General features: G+C 38.8%; 1 protein-coding gene across 1 annotated transcript in view; it reads right to left on the bottom strand.

Annotated features, from left to right (window-relative positions):
• Window positions 1-22300, bottom strand: part of SCAMP1 (secretory carrier membrane protein 1) — a 105600-nt gene that overhangs the window by 54462 nt on the left and 28838 nt on the right. The window contains exon 3 of the mRNA XM_037032279.1: window positions 544-642. Within this exon, the coding sequence (XP_036888174.1) occupies window positions 544-642 (99 nt within the window). The remainder of the gene's footprint in view (window positions 1-543; window positions 643-22300) is intronic.

Here is a 22300-nt window from a genome sequence, read left to right as displayed (position 1 = left end):
AAAAATTGTAAGTGAACAGGTTGTCTAAGTATAAAATATTGTAACATTGACATACTATCTTCTAATTCTCCCTCTACTATGTTACAAAGCTAATACAAAGCACTCTTCCAAGATACAGGAATTCACTGAAGACCACAGTTTCAGAAAATATTATATAGATATTTGACCAATTTTGGTCTTTTGGTTATGAAAACCTTCATGGGAATGTTGGGCACATTTGGACAGAAAAAAATTCGAAGAGCAGTCAGAGCCCTAAGGTAACTGGGAGAATGAAATTCAGGTGATCTCTGTACCTATCAGAGTGAGTAGGAGAAACAAAGAGAAGAATTAAGGAAAACAGACTTGAGAAGAAAAGAGCAACTGAATTGGCTCTTATAAACTGAGTGAAATGGTATGTGAGGTTCCCAATGCAAGAATTTATAATACCTTATAAAAGAAGGATATGGCTAAGAAATTCTGATTTATAATTCATTCTGCACTGGAAGTAAAGGATACTGATACTGTAATTTCCAAAATGAATTTACCCATGTAACATGAACTAACCTTTGCAATCTGCGTATAAGCTGGATGTTCCTCTGTTGGTTTCATTATTGCTGGTTGTGTACTGGGTACATTAGGCATTTTCACATTGCCTGGTGGAGGCTAGAAAGGTTAAGAAAAGGGCAAATTACATAACATAGAGATACAACTTTAACTTCTTTCAAAAGGCATAATAACCACAAAAAGCAAATGCCAAGAACTGCTTCTCTTCCTCCCCTACTTACACTAGGCAAATGTGTGCCAAAGACTTGCTCAAGCTCTCCATCTCTATGTTCTCATTCAGTTCTGTACTCTTCACTTTGGATCTACCTCTAACACTACACCACACTCTCCTCTAAGATGCCATGTGTAAATTTAAAAAAACTTTGAGTGTTTCTTTTTAGTAAAACACACATAGCACCAACTAAAGGATTTACACCAAGGTTAACTATCATCTCTTACCTTTTAAGAAAGCTACGTGCCAGTGCCCTAATAGGCTATCTCTTGACAGAACTGATACCCCTTGAAAAGAGTAAAGATGGGGGACCTTAGGTAGATGTAAAATAAACTGCACAACCTCCACTTTAACAATGAGGGTCAGTAGAATTTGAAAGCTGCAAGACAGAAAAGTAGGTAGACATCTATGAGCCCATCAAAGGGGAACTGGTTAAATTACTGTGTAAATGTATGATTCAGTCATTAAAAGAAATGTGTTAGAGCTGCAGGAGAATGCCTTTTAAAATACTAAATGAAATAAAGCACACTATAAAACAGTATGCATATGAACAATTTTTACTTTTATAAACACACATTTGTACATGTTTAAGAAAATATCTGGAAGGTCTCAGCAAACTGCTACCAGAGGGATTTGTACCTTTTGTTTTATACACTTTTCTATTATTTGCCTTTCCCTCCCCAATATACTGTCTTAAGTTTAAAAATACATATTTAAAGCACTTTTTTACATGACACTAAGAAAAAGAAGAAAGACAGAAGAAGGGAAGAGGAAAAACACACGAAGCAGCAGCTGCAAAGGGAAGTTCAAAGATCCAGACTGGGAAGACACCACCAACATAGCAGAATTACATCCTGAAACAGCAAATGGCAGGTCTGAAAAGGAAGTCAGGCACAACCAGAGGCAAAATGGAATTCATCTGATTCTTACACACATATGAAAAAACCAACAGCTAAAAATAGGTCAAACAATTTCGAAGAAAAATTAAAAGTCAGGCCTATGATATTAAGGCTTATTTTAAGGATATAGTAATTAGGAGCATGGTACAGATGCCAAAGATCCAGAAATATACTAATAAACAGAAAGGGCACAGAAACAAACCCACACAAATACAGGGACTTGACAGATAATGGAGGTGACACTACAAAACAGTGGAGAAGTAACGTATTAGTCAATAAATGATCCTGGAATAACTGATTACTCGCATGGAACAATTAAACTAGATTTCCTACTTCACACCATATACAAAAATAAATTCCAGGTGAATTAATGTCCAAAAAGTGAAAAATCAGTACTTAAATACTTTTAGGAAAAAAAAATAAGTGGATATTTTTATGAACTCAAAGTACATAAGAGCTTCTCGAATGTAAGCTCTAGAACTCATCATTATTTTGCCTATGATCTATCTCAAGTGCCTAAAGCAATGACGGGAACATAATACATGCTCAACAAGTATTTATTAAGTTAAGATTAGAAAATGCACACCACCATAAAGTTAAGACTGACAGATTTGACTACCTTGAAATTCAGTAACATCACAGACTAGGGGAAATTTGTCATAAAGAATGTAAGTGTAATACTGCTACCCAGAACACATACAGAATTGTTCCATATCCATAAAAAGGCAAATACTAGCAGAAAAATGGGCTGCACAGGGACTACAGCGAAAGACCTGTACAGGGAATACAGAGAAAACAGAAATGGCCAATAAAATATGAACTCAACCTCACTAGAATCAAGAAGTGCAAAAAACAGTGACATATATTTTCACAACCATATTTTTCTCTCTTTTCCCTGAGAAAAATATAACGCCTGAAATACCACAATGTGGAATTGCAGTATACACACAATGATAGTACATATAAAAAGTAAAGCATATGACCAAAATATGACCAAAATAGCATTTTAAATTAACAGGAACAAAAGAGACAAATGGTGCTACAACAATTATTTAAATATTTGGTGGGGGTGGGGAATAAGATCCTGTATGCAGCCAGAATAAATTCCAAATGTAAAAAAAAAAAATAGAAAAAAAGAAGAAAATAAAAGAAACAAAACTATGAAGACGCCAAGAAACATAGTACACAGAATAGAGATGATATCTGACCTTGGGTTGAAGCCATTCTAAACATTAAGATGGGATAATGACAGAGACATCATAATGAAAAGGTAATATATCTGACTACATTAAAATTTAGAACGTTGATGAAAGTGGTTCATAAGCAAGATTAAAGGACAAAGTTTAAATAATAAGCAATACATACCAGTCAATTCTTTACTACCTTTCATATGTACAAATCAATAAGAAATACATGAATACATTAACAGAGAAAATGCATTTTAAAAAATTCTTAACAGGCAACTTATAAAAGACATACAAAAGGAAAATTAAAAATGTCAACCTCATTCATAATCAAAGAAGTGCAAATTTCACCTAATTATTTTTAAATGACTATTACTATAAGATCACCACATTTTGGAAAAGATGCAGTAAATGGGTATTCTCACACATTGATAGTGGAAGTATACACCAGTTCATACAATAATCCTGGAGTATAGTCCGGCATTATGTATAAGGGCCACAGAAGTATTTATAACCTATGACCAATAAATAGCTGGCCTTAAAAAACATCATAAGGCAATAATCTAAGATAAGCACAAATATGTGTATGCTAAGAAGGCCCTCTACAGCATTATTTATAAAAACAAAACGTTAGAAGTAACCCACTGTCCAACAATAGAAAAATGTTTAAATTGTGATAAATTCATAGAACATATTATGCATCTATTTAAAAGTTCTGAAAAATAATAAAATGCAGAAAGCTTATACCTATAATAAATGATGAAACCACCCTGGCTGGTGTGGCTCCGTGGATTGAGCCCCGGCCTGTGAACCAAAGGGTCACCAGTTCAATTCCCAGCCAGGGTACATGCCTGGGTTGCTGGCCAGCTCCCCAGTGGGGATGTACAAGAGGTGACCACACATTGATGATTCTCCCCCTCTCCTTCTCCCTTCCTTCCCTTCTGTCTAAAAATAAATAAAATCTCCAAAAAATAATAAGTGATAAAAGCAAGTTATAAAACTGCATACATACTGTCACATCCCAATTTTTATTTAAAAATATAATTAAAGTATATCAAATGTTAATAGTGATTATTCTTGGAGAATAGGATATAAAAGCTTTTTCTTGTAGTTTATCTCCACTATACTATATTGTTACCCAAAGAATTATAAATGCCCTGTTCTACCCCAGTATCTCATATATATTCCAGAACACTGAAACTAACCAGTCCTAAATGTTCTCCAACTAGAATAGCTAGAAAAGCACATCCTAAAGTCTCACTGTCTTGGTTTAATATGTAGTGACAACAAAACAATGACCAAAAAGTATGTTGGAACATACTTTTTCTAAAGTGTGTTAGAAAGTCCAACAAAGTCAGTTGGAACATACTTTAGAAAAAGAACAGAAGAATGCACCCAGTTGAATCCTTACTACAAATTCTTCACTCTTTTGAGTAATAAGTGAAGAATTAAGTCACAATAAATTAGAAGGTAAGGATGAAGGCTGGGTCAGAACTAGTAATTTGACAGAACCAGTAATTTGACAGATCTGAAGTCACAACTGCTTATGATATGGCAACGATGAGAAACACCGGAGAAGTAGCAATCTCCACAAGTGAGCACTGATATTAATGAGACCACTGTATCCTGAGAATTTCTTCAAACTTGTACACACCAGCTAGATCTCTGTTCAGTTCTGGGATGCAGTATTTTCTTCAGCTACAACACACTTGATTAGCTACCTCAAGCCTAGTACAGCTGTTGCCATAATTATTAAAGAGCTATTCTATGATACCCCTAGATATATTCCAATTGTTCATTTCTGCACATATGAGTAAAAGGGAAACTAATAAAACAACCCACCCAAGATTTCCATTTCTGGCAACACAGAAGACTGCAGATTGTAGTAAAGCCCCCCATACATAACACCTAAAAATGTTAGATCAATTTTTATTTAAAATATTTTAAGTATAACTAACCTGACAGAATCCTGGGATGGCAGAAGTAAAACACACACACACACATGCACACACGCACACACACCACCACCACCACCACCACAAAAACCCTTGCACATGCAAACAAAGAAGAGCCTTCATGCCATGCCATTCACAAAACCACTGGGTTTTAATAAGCTGGAGAAAAGCTTAGGAAAAGTATGCAAGCTAAAATCAATCTGAGGTCCCTCCATAAAATCGGGTCTCCTTACAAAGCAACACTCTTAGTGGATAAGAAAAATAGCAAATTCACAGAAAGAAACAGTAGGAATATCCACTTGTCTTGCCCTTGATTCTGGATGGGGGGAGAGGGAAGATACCTTTCCTGAGAACATGTAATCATAAACCTACCAAACCTGCAGACTTTCACATCTATCCACACAGACAAAATGAGTAAAGTGAAAATTCCATCTCAGGAATCCTGGGTGGACAGTGACCTCAGGCACTGGCAAAAGTAGAGGAACACATCTCAAACTGGGCTTCAAAAATCTTCACAGATAAAAAGCTCCAAGAAACTCCGAGTCATGACATAAACACAGAAGGAAACAAGCCACCATGATGAGCACAGGCCCGCAGGCTTACAATCTACAAAATAAGATATGTGGTATTGGAATTATTAGATACAAAATGTAAAATAGATATGATTAATAAAGAAATGAAAGTGGGTAGTAAATGCATGATTCATCAACAAAAGACTATCAGAACTGACCAAGTATCATCTTAAAAAGGTACAAATGGAACTTCTAAAAATGAAAACTGTAATAATTGAAATTATAAATTTAATAAGTTAAATAGCAGACTAGACAAAGACGATGAGATAATTAGAAAAAGGGAAGTGGGTCTAAAGAAACTGCACAGAATGTGGCCGAAAGGGTGGAGAGAAGAAAAACATGAAAGGTTAAGAGAGATGACAACTGAGGGAGAAGGCCTAAAAACCGAAGACTTTCACGGGAAGAGAACAGAGAGAATGGGGGAGAGTCGATATTCAAACAGAATGTCAGGACACTAATTTTCAAATTGAAAACTCCAAAACCCAAATCAAATGAAAAATATATTAACACCTAGATACCTCACAGTAAAAAAGCAAATCCTGAGAATAAGTGATCTTAAAAACAACAAGAGAAAAAAGACACAAATCTACCTAAAGCAATGCTTGTAAGACAGCTAACTTCTCAACAGCAACAACAGAAGCCCACATAAATGTGCCAAACTGATGAGACAAAGTGTCAATGTAGATTTCTAAACCCCTGTATGATTACATTTGAGAACCAAGGTGATAAATAATGATACTGAGTTACTACCAACAGACCCCCACAAAAAGCTTCTACTTAGAAACAGGAAAAATGATACCAGAAGGAAAATCTGAGATGCAAGAAGGAATATCTTTCTGCCTCACTGGACACTTCTGTGTCTATCATCTTCATTTTACACCCATCAACCTCCAGATATGAAAGGAAGGCCAACCTGCCTACAGAAAAACGAGGACACTCTAGTACAACCCGGTGTACCAGAGTAAGACCAAGCCTTTCCCCAACAACTCTGAGACTACGTCTGCTCTGGCAGACCCTGGGAAAGCCTAAGTATTGAGAAAAGCTGAAGGTGCAGAGATGGGGACACAGAGAGAAAAAACAGATGAGTCAGGAGAACAGGAGGACAACAACCTTGAGGCAGAATAAAAAACAAGTCTGGCAAAGCAAAGCTGTAAGTCCTTCTCCCTTGGTAGATGAAATTTCACTAGTTAGGAATTGTCTTTATTTTAAAATATCTCTGAAAGTTAAGGGCTATACTTTCTTTTATTTATGTTGTATTAAAGTCTAATTGACATACAAGATTACAGTAGTTTCAGGTGTACCATACAATGATTTGGTATTTGCATATATTGCAACATGATTACTACAATAAGTCTAGTTAACATCTGTTCCCACCTAGTTACAAATTTTATTTTCTGTGATGAAAACTTTAAGATCCTCTCTCTTAAGAACTTTCAAATATACAGTAAAGTATTATTAACTATAGTCACCATGCCACATTTTATACCCTCATGACTTATAACTTGACCCCTTCACCCATTTTGCCCATCTTCCGCCCCACCTCTGGCAACCGCCCACCTGTTCTTTACAGCCATGAGCTCAACTGTCACTTTGTTTTTTCAAGATTCCACATACAAGTGAGAATAAAAGGTACGCCCTCCAGGTCCATCCATATTGTCTCAAATGGCAAGATTTCCTTCTTTTTATGATTGAATAATATTCCATTGTGTATATGCATATACATATGTGCATAAATACAGAGACACACACCATTTTCTTTATCTAATCATTTAGATAAAGAAAGTGGACTGATGGACACTTAGATCGTTTCCGATTGTTTTATATTATAACACAAACTACCTTAGTATGTTTGCCTGCTTGTGTGGCTTTGGAGAATTCAACCAGGGCCAATAAATAAAAGTTATAGAAAGATACATATTTTAGCTCAGTAGAATTAAGAACATTATAACAATCACAGTAATACAATAGTGGGTGAACTGTTCTATAATATAGTGAACTCTTTACACTAGAAATTCCAAAGGTGCTTCATTATTAAATAAATGACTGAACATTCAAGATCCCTTTAAGGCATGTAGTGCTCACAGCTGTCTTCATTGTGTATAGATAAATATATATTCTCCTTCTTGATTTTCTCCATATAAATACCTATTCAATAAAATTTCTCCTTGCTTTTTTCCTGCACTTTCTCTTCCACTTGTGAATCTATTAATAACATTCCTAAGTACGCTGGGAGTCTAAAGCAATGTTTCTTAATGTGTTCGTGGATCTCCTGAATCAGAAATCGCTGGTGCTTATTGAAAATGCAGACTGTGGGCCCCACAGTGGATATACTGATTCAAAAGTTCAAGTGTTGAGAAGAAGGAATCTGCATTTTTAACAAGCTCCCATGTTTACTAAGCTCCCCAGAGTGATTTTTAGACACCTTGAAATTTGAGAGCTCTCCTCTAAGGCAACAAATTTTACAGCTTCTGTAAACCACTGTCCTATCCTTTCACCTAGTGGAGAGATTGCCAAGAGAAACTTAAAACTTTCTGCAACTTTCAGTCTCTGATTGAGCAGACAAGAACTGACTGTGTTGTGCTTAACACAGATTCCCTTGTTATTAAGGGTGGTGAAAACGATAGACACTAATATAAGAATTGAGATAAACCGAAATAATTTTATCAGAATAAATAACCATTTTCAAGTAAGGTGCTTAAAAATGCAAATAATTGGGGTGGAGATGCATAATAGGAGGAGTGAAGGAATACACAAGGATGGGAGTTTCCAATCACACAAAGGCTCATAAAGGAACAGAAGCATGACCGTGCATACTCATTCATAAATCCTTCAAACACCTATTGATCAACTACAATGTACCACAAACAGTTATAGACACTTGGAAAACATTAGTGAACAAAACAAATAAACATTCCTAACTTCACAGAGCTTACATTCTAGTAATAGAAGATAAACAATACATATAATAAACAAATATACTGTAGATTATCTTAAGAAAACAATAAATTTCATGGAACAACAACAACAAAAGAACAGGGTAAAGGGGTTGTGAGTAAAGGTGGCGTGGAGATAATTTTACAAAGGTATTTAGAAAGTGAAGAAGTCAATCTTGCAGATAACTGGAGGGAAGACCACCTCAGGCAGAGGGAAGAGTCAGTCAGTGCAAAGTCAGAAATGCCTGACATGTATGATGAAGACCAGTGTGAGGGACAGGAATACATGAGGGGGAAAAGTACAAGAAGATAAGTAACAATTTTTAAGGACCAAACTACAGGTTATTTTAAAGACTCTTGGTTTTACTATGAAGAACAAAAGCTAGTGAAGAGTTCTAAGCAGGAGACTGAAATGATTGATTTGTTTTTCGTTTTGTTTTATCACTCTGGCTGCCAAGTTGAAAATAAATGGAAATGGGCCAAAGGTAAATGAAGAGAGAATAATTAGGAAACCAGGCAAGGAATGATCACAGCTAAGCCAAGTCATGTCCACGCAGATAAGGGGTCAGTTCTGGATGTATTTTTAAGGGAGAGCCAATAGGATTTCCTGATGAAATGGTGTGAGACACCAGGAAGTGGAAATAGTAAAACACCACTTGGGTTTTGGCTTATGCAACCTGTAGGACAGAAGTAAGGAAGACTGAAATTGAGCTCGTTTACAAGCAGAGGATTCAGCTCAGTTTTGACAAGTTGAATTTGTCCTTTCTAAGACATACAAAGAGACATGTCTAGTAGGCAGTTGAAAATACGCCTCCATCTGACCACTTCCGCCAAGATGGAGGCGTAGGTGGAAACACTGTGCCTTCTCCCACAACCAAGTCTGAATACAACAAAGGTTTAGTAAACAAAGGCAAAGCCAAAGAAAAGAAAATTGAACTATACGGAAGTCCGACAACAACGAACCCTTCAACCGGACCGGTAAGAGGGGCGGAGCCAGCAGCAGAGCGGGGTCGGCAGGAAGGATCCCCCGATCCCAGGGACCCAGGCAGCCGGGGTAGCATTGGGCAGACCCAGTGAGGGCGCAAGGCAGCAGGCTGACGGCGGTCACACATTCACAGGCAGATAAAGCAGCAAAGGAGTGAGCAGTGAGACAGACCACGCAGGCCCCAGTGGCGGACCCAGTGAGGGCTTAAGGTGGCAGGTTGACCACAGTCACACATTCGCGCACAGTGAGACAGACCGCACCGGCCCCAGTGGCTGGAAGCAGCAGAGGGGACCACCACTGCTTCTCTTGGACCCCGCCCCCACATACAGCATCACAACCCAGCGACTGAGTGGCCCGGCCCTGGTGAACACCTAGGGCTCTGCTCCTCATACATAACAGGCACGAACAGTCCAAAATATGGATCAAGAACTCAAAGCCCCAGAGCAGATAACGCTAAGTGACCAGGAAATAGCGAAAATCTCAGATGCACAATTCAAGAAACTGGTGATCAGGATACTCACAGAACTGGTTGATTTTAGTTACAAATTAGAGGAACATATGAAGGCTAAACTAATTGAAATGAAGGGAAATGCACAGGAAACCAGTAGTGATGGAAAGGAAACTGGGACTCAAATCAAGGGAGTGGACCAGAAGGAAGAATGAAACATCCAACCAGAAAAGAATAAAGAAACAAGAATTCAAAAAAATGAGGAGAGGCTTAGGAACCTCCAGGACATCTTTAAACGTTCCAACATCCAGATTATAGGGGTACCAGAAGGAGAAGAGGAAGAGTGACAAGTGGAAAACTTCTTTGAACAAATAATAAAGGAGAACTTCCCCAGTCTGGCAAAGGAAATAGACTTCCAGGAAATCCAGGAAGCTCAGAGAGTCCCAAAGAAGGTGGACCCAAAAAGGAACACACCAAGGCACATCATAATTACATTAGCCAAGATTAAAATGACGGAGAGAATCCTAGAAGCCGCAAGACATAAGGGGACAGCCACCTACAAAGGAGTTCCCATTAGACTGTCAGCTGATTTCTCAAAAGAGACCTTACAGGCAAGAAGGGGCTGGAAAGAAGTATTCCAAGTCATGAAATCCAAAGACCTACAGCCAAGATTGCTCTATCCAGCAAAGCTTTCATTTAGAATGGAAGGACAGATAAAGTGCTTCTCAGATAAGGTCAAGTTCAAGGAGTTCATCATCACCAAGCCCTTATTATATGAAATGCTAAAGGGACTTATATAAGAAAAAGAAGATGAAAAATATGAACAGTGAAAGGACAGCAAACACACAGTTATTAACAACCACACCTAAAACAAAAGCAAACTCAGAGGACAGCTAGATCAGGAGTGGAACCATAGAAATGAAGAACACATGGAGGGTTAGCAACAGGGGAGTGGGAGGAGGATAAGGGAGGAGAAGGTACAGAGAATAAGTAGCATAGACGGTAGGTAGAAAATAGATAGGGAGGAGGGCAAGAATAGTATGGGAAATATAGAATCTAAAGAACTTGATACACGTGGTCATAAACTAAAGGGGGGTAAAAACTAGGTGAGTCATAAACTAGGTGGGAGGGGGTATTCAGGGTAAAGGGGAATGAAGGGGGGAACAAAACAACTGTAATGGTATAATCAATAAAATATACTACAATAAAATTTAAAAAAAGACCAAATAAAAGAAAATATGAGTCTGGTGTTCAGAGCAGTGGTCTATGACAGAGATGTAAAGTCAGGAGTCATCAGCATGCAGATGGTACTTAAAGCTGTGAGACTGAATGAAATCACCATCTGAGTGAGCAGAGATAGAGAAGAGCAGCAAAGCCTAACTCCTGATACACTCCAGCACCAGAGGTAGAAGAAACAGGAAAGATCCAGCAAAGGAGCCTGAAAAGGAGATCCTCAGGTGTTCTGAAAGCCAAATGAAGAAAGTGTTCCATGAATGAGATGCTGATTGAGTGTCAGTGCTGGTGACAGATTATGACTGAAAATTTACCATCAGATTAGGCAATGGGGAAGTCATTGGCTAACTTGACAAGTGCATTTTGGTAGACTGTTGGGAGCAAAACTCTTATTTAATTAAGTATCTTTTATAAGAAAGGACTGAGAAAAAAACAAGCAGATAACTCTTCAGAGAAGTTCTGCAATGGGGAAAAGAGAAAGTTTTTCTGGTAAAGGGATGGCAGAAACTGAAAGGAAAACTGGATTAAGATAGTCTTGTTACAGAGTTACAGTAATCAAGACAGTATGGTACTGGTATAAAGAGAGACATATATATCAACACAATAAAATTGAGAGTCCAAAAGTAAATCCTTACATTTATCAGCAATTAATTTTCACCAAGATAATCCAATGAGGAAAAATACTTTTTCAGGAAATGATGCTAGAACAAGTAGAATATCCACATGCAAAAGAATGAATTTTTGACACCTATATAATACCACACATAAAAATTAACTCAAAATAGCCCTGGCTGGTGTAGCTCAGTGGATTGAGCGCGGGCCTGCGAACCACACAATCGCAGTTCGATTCCCAGTCAGGGCACATGCCTGGGTTGCAGGCCAGTTCCCGGCAGGGGACACACCAGAGGCAACCATACATTATTTCTCCCTCTCTCCTTCCTTTCCCCTCTAAAAAGAAATAAATAAAATCTTAAAAAAATATTTAAAAAAATTAACTTGAAATAGCTCATAAACCCAAATGTAAGCACTAAAACTATACAATTCTCAGAAGAAAACACAGCAGCAAGATTTTATGGCCTTGAGTTGGGCAATGGCTTTTAGACATAACACCAAAAGTCCTCCAGCAGTGGCCTAGGCACACGTCCTCTCCGACCGAGCTGCCCGTCTCCACCCCTTCCATCAGTGTGACTGAATTGTTTCTTTACCTCTTGGTTGTTGACTTCTACACAGTCTGATTTTCTAACAGTTCTGGTCAGTTTTTGTTTTTAAATGTGTTGTTGTCCTTTTGGCTGTGGGAGGAAGCAAAGTGTATCTACCTATGCCTCCATCCTGGCCAGAAGTATCTACTCCTTGGTATATATATCTAAGAGAAATACAAACATATATCTACACAAAATAGTGCACATGTGTTCACAGCAGCCAAAAATTGGGACCTACCTAAATGCCCATCAACTAAGATAAATAAAATGTATAAAAACCATTAAGAAGAGCCCTGGCTGGTGTGGCTCAGTAGGGTCACCAGTTCGATCCCCAGTCAGGGCATGTGCCTGGGTTGCAGGCCAGGTCCCCATTATGGGGCACACATGAGAGGCAACCACACATTCATGTTTCTCTCCCTCTTTCTCCCTTCCGTCTCCTCTCTCTAAAAATAAATAAATAAAATCTTTTTTAAAGTCACTGAAGAGAAATGAAGTACTTACTGATACACATGACAACATAATAGAACCTTGAAAACATTATGCTGAGTGAAAAAAGCAAGACACAAAAGACCACATATTGTAGGATTCCATTTATATGAAATGTTCAGAATAGGCAAATCTATAGACAGAAAGTAAATTAGTAGTTGCCTAGAGCTGAAGAGGAGGTGGGAATGTGAAGTGCTAAAGCTTGCAGAGTTTTGGGGGAGTGGGAGGAACAAAAGTATTCTAAAATTAGAATTTGGTAATGCTTGCACAACTCTATGACTACACTAAAAACACTGAATTATACACTTTAAATGAGTGTATGGTATATTAATTATAGCTCAAAAAAGCTGTTAAAATACATGAACAGATTTTTGTGATTTTTTTTCTAAAAGGGAATAAAACGTTTTTATGAGAGGAATAATCCAGTAGAAGGTGAAAAAACTAATGATGTAAGGGAGCAATTTAGCAAAGTTCTTAAAGTGACAGGGTATAGAATCTAGAGCACAAATATAGGGAACAGCTTTAGACAGAAGCACAGAGAGTTCACCTATAAATAACAGTCAAGAAAGCAGAGTATATGGGTGTAAATACTAGTAGGTAGATGTGGCACTGGAAGTCTATGGATGTTCTCTACTGAATGCTTTAATTTTCTCAGTAAAATAAGCAGGATCATCGGCTAAGAGTGAGGATGGGGAAGAGATTTTAAAGATGAGGAGGACCTGGCTGGTATGACTCAAGTGGTGGGAACATTGACCCATAAGCAAAAGGGAGTGGGTTTGATTCCTGGTTAGGACAGGTGACTAGGTTATGGGTTTGATCCCCAGTCCGAGTGTGTACGGGAGGCAACCAATAGATGCTTTTTTCTCACATCAATGTTTCTCTCTCCCATCCTCTCTCTCCAAAAAGCAATGAAAACTTGTTCTCAGGTGAGGGTTAAAGTGTTTTTTTTTTTTTAATAATAAAGATGAGAAGAAAGGAAGAAGAGAGTGGACAATTAAATTATTAGAATATTCAACACAGTTCAGAGCTGGTCATGAACTGAAAGCAAGACCCTTGAGCATGGTTTCACCAACCATATTTAGTTGCTACAGCATGGACAGAGAATATAAAGAGTTCTAATTATCCAGCACTTGGTTTTAGCCAAGGGGTTATGTCAAAGTAGAGGGAGAGGGAAAGGCAAGGAAGTTGAAGGTGCATGCAAAGGAGTGATTACAATGACTGAATGTGGAATTTATGCTGAGAGAAGACAAGAGGTGAATAAAGGGAGTGACATAGTAGGGTCAACAAACTAGAGGTCCTGGTGAAGTTTAAAGATGTGTGGAAATTGAGGAACTAGAGTAATGACTAAAGAGATACATTAACTTAAAATTACAGAAGAGTAAGGGACCACGATGAGTCTAGGATATGACTAGAGAATGAGTGACCTGAAATAACATGGAAGGCAAAAATCAATGGAATAAATGAGGTCAAGGCACTGAGAGCCAGAACACTGGGAAGACCACTACCATGTATTCAAAATAAGAATAGTGTCAAAAAGAGTAATGGTGAATCAAGAACTAAAATTAAAAAAAAATTTAGAAAGAGAAATAAGGGGTAATAAAATTCAGGGATCAATAGATACATGATAGCCACAAAGAGTGGTGGTACCCAAGTATAATCTGATGGCATGAGATTCAAAGGTGGGGATTTTTACAGCAAAAAGGAAGACTGTCCAGAAGCAGCGATGGGAAATAAGATATCTATCTTACTGGTTCCCACCAAGATGGAGGCACAGGTAGAAACCCTTTGCTTCCTCGCACAACCAAAAGGAGGATAACAACCAATCTAAAAACAATAAACAACCAGAAGTGCCAGAAAACCAAACTGTGTAGAGCTCCAACAACCAAGGAATTAAAGAAAAAATCAATCAGAACAACCAAACCAGTAAGGTGACAGATCGAGTAGGTCGACTCAGGCCAACTCAGAAAAACCACCATGAGGCAGTGGACTGCACAGGCGGGGCTGACTGAAGGGGAAACTGAGACTCAGTTGATACGGGTTGTTTCAGTGAAAAAAACTCCCAGTCTCACAGACTGGAAAGTGCGCTAGAGTCGAGCAGGCCAAGCTGCACTGTTCCCTGTCTGGCCCCTCCTCCACAGGCTGGCTGCCCTGCAGCACAGAGGGTCGAGCTGCCAGAGTGAATACCTACCGCCACGCCCCTACCAGCTGTGCCAAGACAAAGAAATATGGCCCAAATGAAAGAACAGAGCATAACCTCAGAAAGAGAACAAGATAATGAGGACATGGCCAACCTATCTGATGGAGAATTTAAAGCCCTGGTAATCAAAATGCTCACAGATCTGACTGAGTTTGGTAGAAAAATAAAAAAACAAATGAAAGATACCCAAAGTGAAATAAAGCAAAATATTCAGAGAACCAACAGTGACAGGAAGGAAACCAAGACTCAAAGCAATGATTTGGAACAAAAGGAAGAAATAAACATCCAACTGGATCAGAATGAAGAAACAAGAATCCAAAAAAATGAAGAGAGGCTGAGGAACCTCTGGGACAATCTGAAACATTCCAATATCCGAATTACAGGGGTGCCAGAAGGAGAAGAACAGCAGAAAGAAATTGAAAACTTATTTGAACAAATAATGAAGGAAAACTTTCCCAGTCTGGCAAAGGAAATAGACTTCCAGGAAGTCCAGGAAGCTCAGAGAGTCCCAAAGAAGGTGGGCCCAAAGAGGAACACACCAGGGCACATCATTAAGTTACCCAAGATTAAAGACAACAAAAAAATCCTAAAAGCATCAAGAAAAAAGGAGACACTTACCTACAAAGGAGTTCCCATAAGGCTATCAGCTGATTTCTCAAACCTTGCAGGCAAGAAGGGGCTGGAAAGAAGTATTTGAAGTCATGAAAGGCAAGGACCTACATCCAAGATTACTCTATCCAGCAAAGCTTTCATTTAGAATGGAAGGACAGATAAAGTGCTTCTCAGATAAGGTCAAGTTAAAGGAGTTCATCATCACCAAGCCCGTATTGTATGAAATGTTAAAGGGACTTATCTAAGGAAAAGAAGATAAAAAATATGAACAGTAAAATGAACAACAAACTCACAACGATCAACAAATGAACCTAAAAGAAAACAATGAAAACAAAAACTAAGCAAACTAGAACAGGAAAAGAATCAGAGAAATGGACATCAAACAGAGGAATTTCAGAGGGGAAGGGGAATGGAGGAATAGCAGGGAAAAGGTACAGGGAAGAAGAAGCATAATTAGTAGGCATAAAATAGACAGGGAGAGATAAAAAATGGTATAGGAACCAGAAGACTCCAAAAACTTTTATGTACAACCCATGGACATGAACTAAGGGGACACAGGGAAATGCAGGAGGGTTGGGGGGCAGGGTGGAGCAGGGGATAAAGGGAGAAAAAATTGAGAAAACTGTAATACCGTAATAAAAAAATGTTATCTACCCTACTTCTATGCCAAGTTGTCTGAGAACTGTGAGAGAAAAAGCAGCTAGGTCTCTTTTGGGGGGGGGGGGGGTGGAGAAGAGGAGGGAGGAGGTAATCCTCACCCAAGGATATGCTAATTGATTTTAGAGAGACAGAAAACATTGATTGGTTGCCTTCTCCATGTATTCCTGACTGGAGATTGAACTGCAACCTAGGTATGTACCCTGACAGAAAACCAAACCAACAACCTTTTGATTTCAGGGCAACGCTCCAATAAACTGGGCCACCTGGCCAGGGAAAAAAACAGCTACTTTCTGAGAAGGTTGCAAGGGAAAAGTGTCCTCATAAACAGGCCAGTTTCCACAGAGCAAAACACAAAATATTCATAGACAAGGTTAAGAATATATGGAATTTAGATGAAAATTGACTGTGACTCCCAGAGAGCATGATGGAAAGATTCAGAAATTAAGGAAATAAAAAAGAGTACAGAATAAGGAATGTACAGAACATCATGAGGATTAAAATCAGGGGATCCAAAGTACTCCAGGGTATTGGGAGCCGCGCTGCTTGGTTTCAGGAGCTGTAACACCCCCCTCCCCCATGGCTAAGGCTGAGTGAACGACCTTCGGACCATAAGCCACTAAGGAGACAAAGCTTATCTCCCTGGCAGGAGCACCGCTTCTGCTCCTTTTTTCATAACTGGCCCCCAGTGCTTGATCAGTTAGCCAGTGACGGGTAAGATTCCCCAAGGAGGGAATGACCTAAGATGGGCATGATCATGTGGAGGCCCCAGGGAAGGACTTGGGGGACTATGGAGAAAGGGGGTGATGGACCCTCACCCCTTGGCTTTGATGAAGCCTGACTCCCCTGAGTCCGCCAGAAGCCTCAGAAAATTCCTTGGCTATCTTGCCTCCTCTGTCTGACTCAAGCCTGAAACAATGACTGAGGGCAGTGCAGCCCTGTGCTGGAAAGGGTGGGCTCCCCAGGTGATCAGGCCTGAGAAAGGATGTATAAAGTCCTATGAAGCCTGCTTTGCTAAGGATGCTCTTAGTTAAATGATAAAGGCCCGAACAGGAAATGAGTTTGTTTCCCAATGTTTTATAGCCTTTTAGCTGATAGACCCTGACTCAGAAGAAGCCCTAATAGTTCTTTGTATGCTAACTATCATTTGATCCTTACTGCCCGACAATGGTTAATGAGCTGTACCCGTATTCCTGCGCAAATTAAACCCAATAAGACTGCCTAGGCAAGGGTCAGCGCAAGATTCCCTTGAGAGAGTGGCTACTGCTCTGAGGCACTCCCCCCTTGAGGGAGTAGCCATGCCATTCCTTTTCCTCCACAGGACTCGGTAGTCCGTGTGAATTTGCCTATCTAATCCATGACACCACAGGCACTGCAGGCCAGTGCACCCACCACTGGGGTATAGGGCTTCTTACAGAGACTGACATAAACAGAAAATAAAGAATGATGAGATAAGTACTAATAAACTTAGACCAGACCAAGAGAGAAAAATATCATTGTGTTGTTTCACTTATTTATGCATTCATTGGTTGATTCCTGTATGTATCCTGACCAGGGATCAAACCCACAACCTTGGCATATTGGGACAATGCTCTAACCAACTGAGCTACCTAGCCAGGGCCCACTTGGCCCTTGTAAGTGGGTATAAAGAGTAATGGAGTAACATTATCTTATTTCAATGTAGTGTACAGACCCTAGGGTGAACCTCAGTGATTCTCCCCTCGTGGTGTCAGTCACATCCTTATAGAATACCCTCCCCTTGAGCGCATGTAGCCCATGACTTGTTTCCAATCAACAAATATGGTGTAAGTAATGGGATGTCATTCTTACGTTACATTGGATAAGACTTCCCCTAGAGTGAGAGACCCTCTGCAGACTTGATGAACCAAGTGACCACGTTGAAGAAAACCATGTGGCAAGGAACTGTGGATGGCATCTATGAACTGATGGCAGTCTGCAGCTGAGAGCCAGCATAAAGCCAAGGCCCTCACTCACACAACCGCAAGGATATTAACTCTTTCAACAACCTGAACAAGCTTGGAAGAAGATTCTTCCCCTATTAAGCCTCCAGATGAGATTATAGCCCAGATTATACCTTGATCCCAGCCTTGTGAAATCCTGAATAAATATCCCAGTTAAGCTGTGCCCAGACTCCTGTTCCACAGAAATTGTGAAATAAGAAATGTGTGTTTGTAATGATTTGTTACCCAGCAACAGAAAATATACCTAGAATGAGAGCTTCATCTTGATCCATTCAAAGAGGTGAGGATAACCTGAGGAAGCCATTATGTCCACACACAGTCCCTTTGACTCTATGCAACGACTGTTAAAAGGTGTAAGGGTGGTGGTCCCAGTGAGCGTGGGTGTTAGCAGATGACTTCAACTGCAGCAAATGGCGCAACTTAGGATAACACTAAACAGTCAATCTAGGGGATAGGTACAATACATGAGGACTCTATACTTTTGGCTCAATTTTTCTATAAGCCTAAAACTGCTCTACTAAAAAAATTTAAAGGCAATCTGAGGTCAAGTCAGGTAGAGTTGCACATTGCCACACTACTAAACAGGTAATGCATAGTCAATGTACACATTTCTACGGAGAACAGACCTAACACTAGACCTCTGCTTTAAGAAGATAATTCTAGTCACAGTGCAAAAACAAGGTAAGTAGATAGGCCACTGTGTTATTCCACAGAGGAGTACCTGAATTAGGACAATTTAGTAGGAATGAAAAGAACAGACAGGTAATATCTCCTGGAGGTATAAGTGACAGGATGTGGCACCTGATTAGGTGGAGAATAAAGCTGTTTGTGCCAGAGGACTTGGGCATTTCTAGCCAATGACACTAACAGGATGGAAGGCAATAACTACCATTAAGTGAGATTAGAAACAAAGAAGATTGGTTTCAGGACAGATAACAAATTCCAAGAAAGACAAGACAGTAAGAAGCAAAAGAGAAAGGAAAAAATAAAGAAATGCACAAGAAGAAATAAAGACAGATAATACAGTACAGACAAAGGTTTTTAACAGTGTTAGAGATAGGTAAACTACTAAACACATACATTCAGTCGGTCCCTGAAGTTACAATTTTTATCCATTTGTAAAAGAAAAACTGATATTAGAAATTATTTCCATCAACATTTTCCATCCTGCTTCCATTTTTACGCTTAAAAAAAAAGATGTTTGAAGAGGTTAGACTGTTTGCCTAAAGTTACCAAATAATTAGTAGCATGGCCTAGATTAGAACCCAGGTCTCATCTCAGTCTACTTTACATCCTGGATTACCCTAGTTAGGGCAGCTCTTACTTACATATGTAAATCAATTATCTACATCCCCCTCTTATGGTCAGAAATGACCACATGGGCATACCGGTCTTGGCATTTTCTTCTCTTCATTCTGCTTTCTGCCAGAAAGTGCAGATCTCTCTGCATAGATGACAGAAACCATATATGACAACTAGCACAGCAAAAAAGGCCCACCCCTGAAGGTAGCCCATCCCTGAAGAAAATCAGTATGACAGCAAACTAAGGCCCTCAGAAATGTCACCAGAGGTTTCTATCAACAGTGCCATGCTTCCCCACACACAGACGTGTCCCTGTTCCTATACTTTAATACCCACCAGAAGATCTCTTGTCCCAAGCCATGAATGCCACCACCCGTGGCCGAAATCAGTGAAAATCAAACTGCAGTAGACATTTTCAACTGTCATCTAATTTAAAAGGGAAACATTCTCCATAAATACATACCAATTCTAAAGAATGAACTAATTCTTCTAGTAAATTATGTATTAAATTGTAGAGGGTAGGCCAAGAAATCTACCCACCAGGCCCAAAATAAGTTCAGTGGGAAATGCACTTTAGTTCAAACAAAAAACAATAATCTCATAACTCAAGACTACCACCCATTTTTATAGCATATCTCAATTCAGACTAGCCACATTTCAAATGTTCAACAGTCTTTCATTGGGTGAACCAAAGGGTTGATGATTCAGTTCCCAGTCAGGGCACATGCCTGGGGTGCCAGCCCGGTCCCTAGTTGGGGGCATACAAGAGGCAACCACACATTAATGTTTCTCTCCCTCTCATTCTCCCTCCTTCCCCTGTGTCTAAAAATAAATAAATAAATCTTTTTAAAAATTATTTTAAAAATATATAAACTATTAAAATTATTCAAATACTTAATTGGTGCCTTCCTTAAATACCTTAAAGTGCCATTCAAACAGAAAACTAAATATAAAAGGAAAGCTGATTTTAAAAAAGGAAGAAAAAACAAGGCAGAAACTTTCTATCTCTTAGCAATGTTATACATTCATTCTGCCAAAGGATCTTCCTAGATAACTTCAAGTAGCTCACCCCACCTTTACGCAACAATCCAGAAGCTTCATTTTGAATATGAATACCACCAATAACCTAAAATAATATTTGGAACAAGTTCTAACATAACACTTAAATCAACTATCCGAGTACATCTAACCTGTTTTGGAAAATAGTCATAGTCATTTTTAAAAAAAGACATTTCTCAAACCATGCTTATCAGAAACAAAAGAATTTTTAATTTTTTTATTACTTCAACTGTGCTTTTCACAGTGTGCTCTCGCACAGCCTGCCTGGTCCTGACGCCGTGTCAGAGTCTCACTGCCACGTGGCCCCGCTGTCCACTGAGACCCTTCCCTGACCGTAAGGTCTCAACACTTAGGGCCATAATTCACATTTCTGTATTTTATTTTTCCTGGATGTGTATCACTTATGTAATTTTTAAATCTCAATTAGGTGAGAAATTTTTCATGTGCAAGGGCTGTATCTTCTATTTCTTAGGCATCAGTAACAGGAAAATGGAAAAGGCAGAGTCTTACAGAAAACAGATGAGTTAGTAAACTACTCCTGCCACTTACAAACTGGATGACCTTTAAAAACGTCCATTTTGAATGTTGTAAGAATTCAATAAGATAATACAGATCAAGCACATGGCACAAAGCAGACAATTTAACAAAGAACACTGCTATCACTGATACAAATCACCTAAAACTGCTCCCCTCGACATTAAACATATTTCTCGCTAGTAAAATCTTCCCCCCAAATTACATGGAAACCTGTTTTTATTCTTTATCAGCAAACTTTGGAAAGTCTTGATCCCATCTTCACCAATTCCAGATGAAGTTGCCATATTTATTTGTTAAAACTGGTCCACTTATTGCCATTTCACATGGTTCAATCTGAAATTTACTTGTTCAATTATCAGTTTAGTGAGCTCTGCCTGGGTCGCGGTTGTTACACATAATCAAAGGGTATTAAATGGGGGCTTTGAAATAACAAAGTGAAATTTAAAATTTCATCCTTATTGTAATGCTTTCACTGTGTACAAACTTCTTCCAAAAAATAAAAAGTTAATACAGTAAAACTGAAAAAATTTCCAAGTGAAACCCTACATAATTAATCTCTTTGAATTATTTTCTAGACTATGAAAAACATACATGAGAAAAAGGTGATCAAGTAGGAATCATCATACTGATATGTACATCCAAGCACACAAATGAAGAACTCCAATACTGTTAAGGGGATGACTGACACTTCAAGAGCCAGCAACTGTTAAAATTAGGAAGCTCATGAGTATGATATTTAAGCAAAGACTCAAACACAAAACTCAAAATTATTTACCAGAGAATTTTTTAGGAACAATTCTCAACAGTACCTACCTCACTAGTTCTCAAAACTGGTTCACAATAAAAGAGCTAAGACACAAACAAACAAAAAACTGCCCTAACTGTAAGAGATTAGGCCCCGAATGGATAGTGTACTAAAGCTCCCCTGGTGTTTCTAATATCCTTCCAGGGTAGAGAACCTCTATTGTACAAGGGTTTGTTCCCCATACTCCTGTATTTTATAAATCAAGACTAAATTCTGAAGCTAAGAATATGGCCAAAGTTGCAGAGCTAAGTATTATTCAGAACAACATAATTCAAATGGCAACCATACACATATTCATGGTACAGTTCCATATATAGGTCTCTCTCACTGTAAAAAACACTACCCCACACTACCATGAAGACAACCTGTATACCAAAAACAAAAAACAAAAAAAAATCCTTCCTCTCCTAAAGTATTGCAGTAAGATTTATACATTAGAGGAATTATTAGCAATTTCATTTGTAGGAAAACGTGCAGTAGTATTTCACTTAGATCAAAGTA

The sequence above is a fragment of the Sturnira hondurensis genome, unplaced genomic scaffold (assembly GCF_014824575.4).
Source record: "Sturnira hondurensis isolate 20B ecotype Veracruz unplaced genomic scaffold, ASM1482457v3 Scaffold0021354, whole genome shotgun sequence".
Lineage (NCBI taxonomy): Eukaryota > Metazoa > Chordata > Mammalia > Chiroptera > Phyllostomidae > Sturnira > Sturnira hondurensis.
This window is presented reverse-complemented; position numbering and strand designations above follow the sequence as displayed.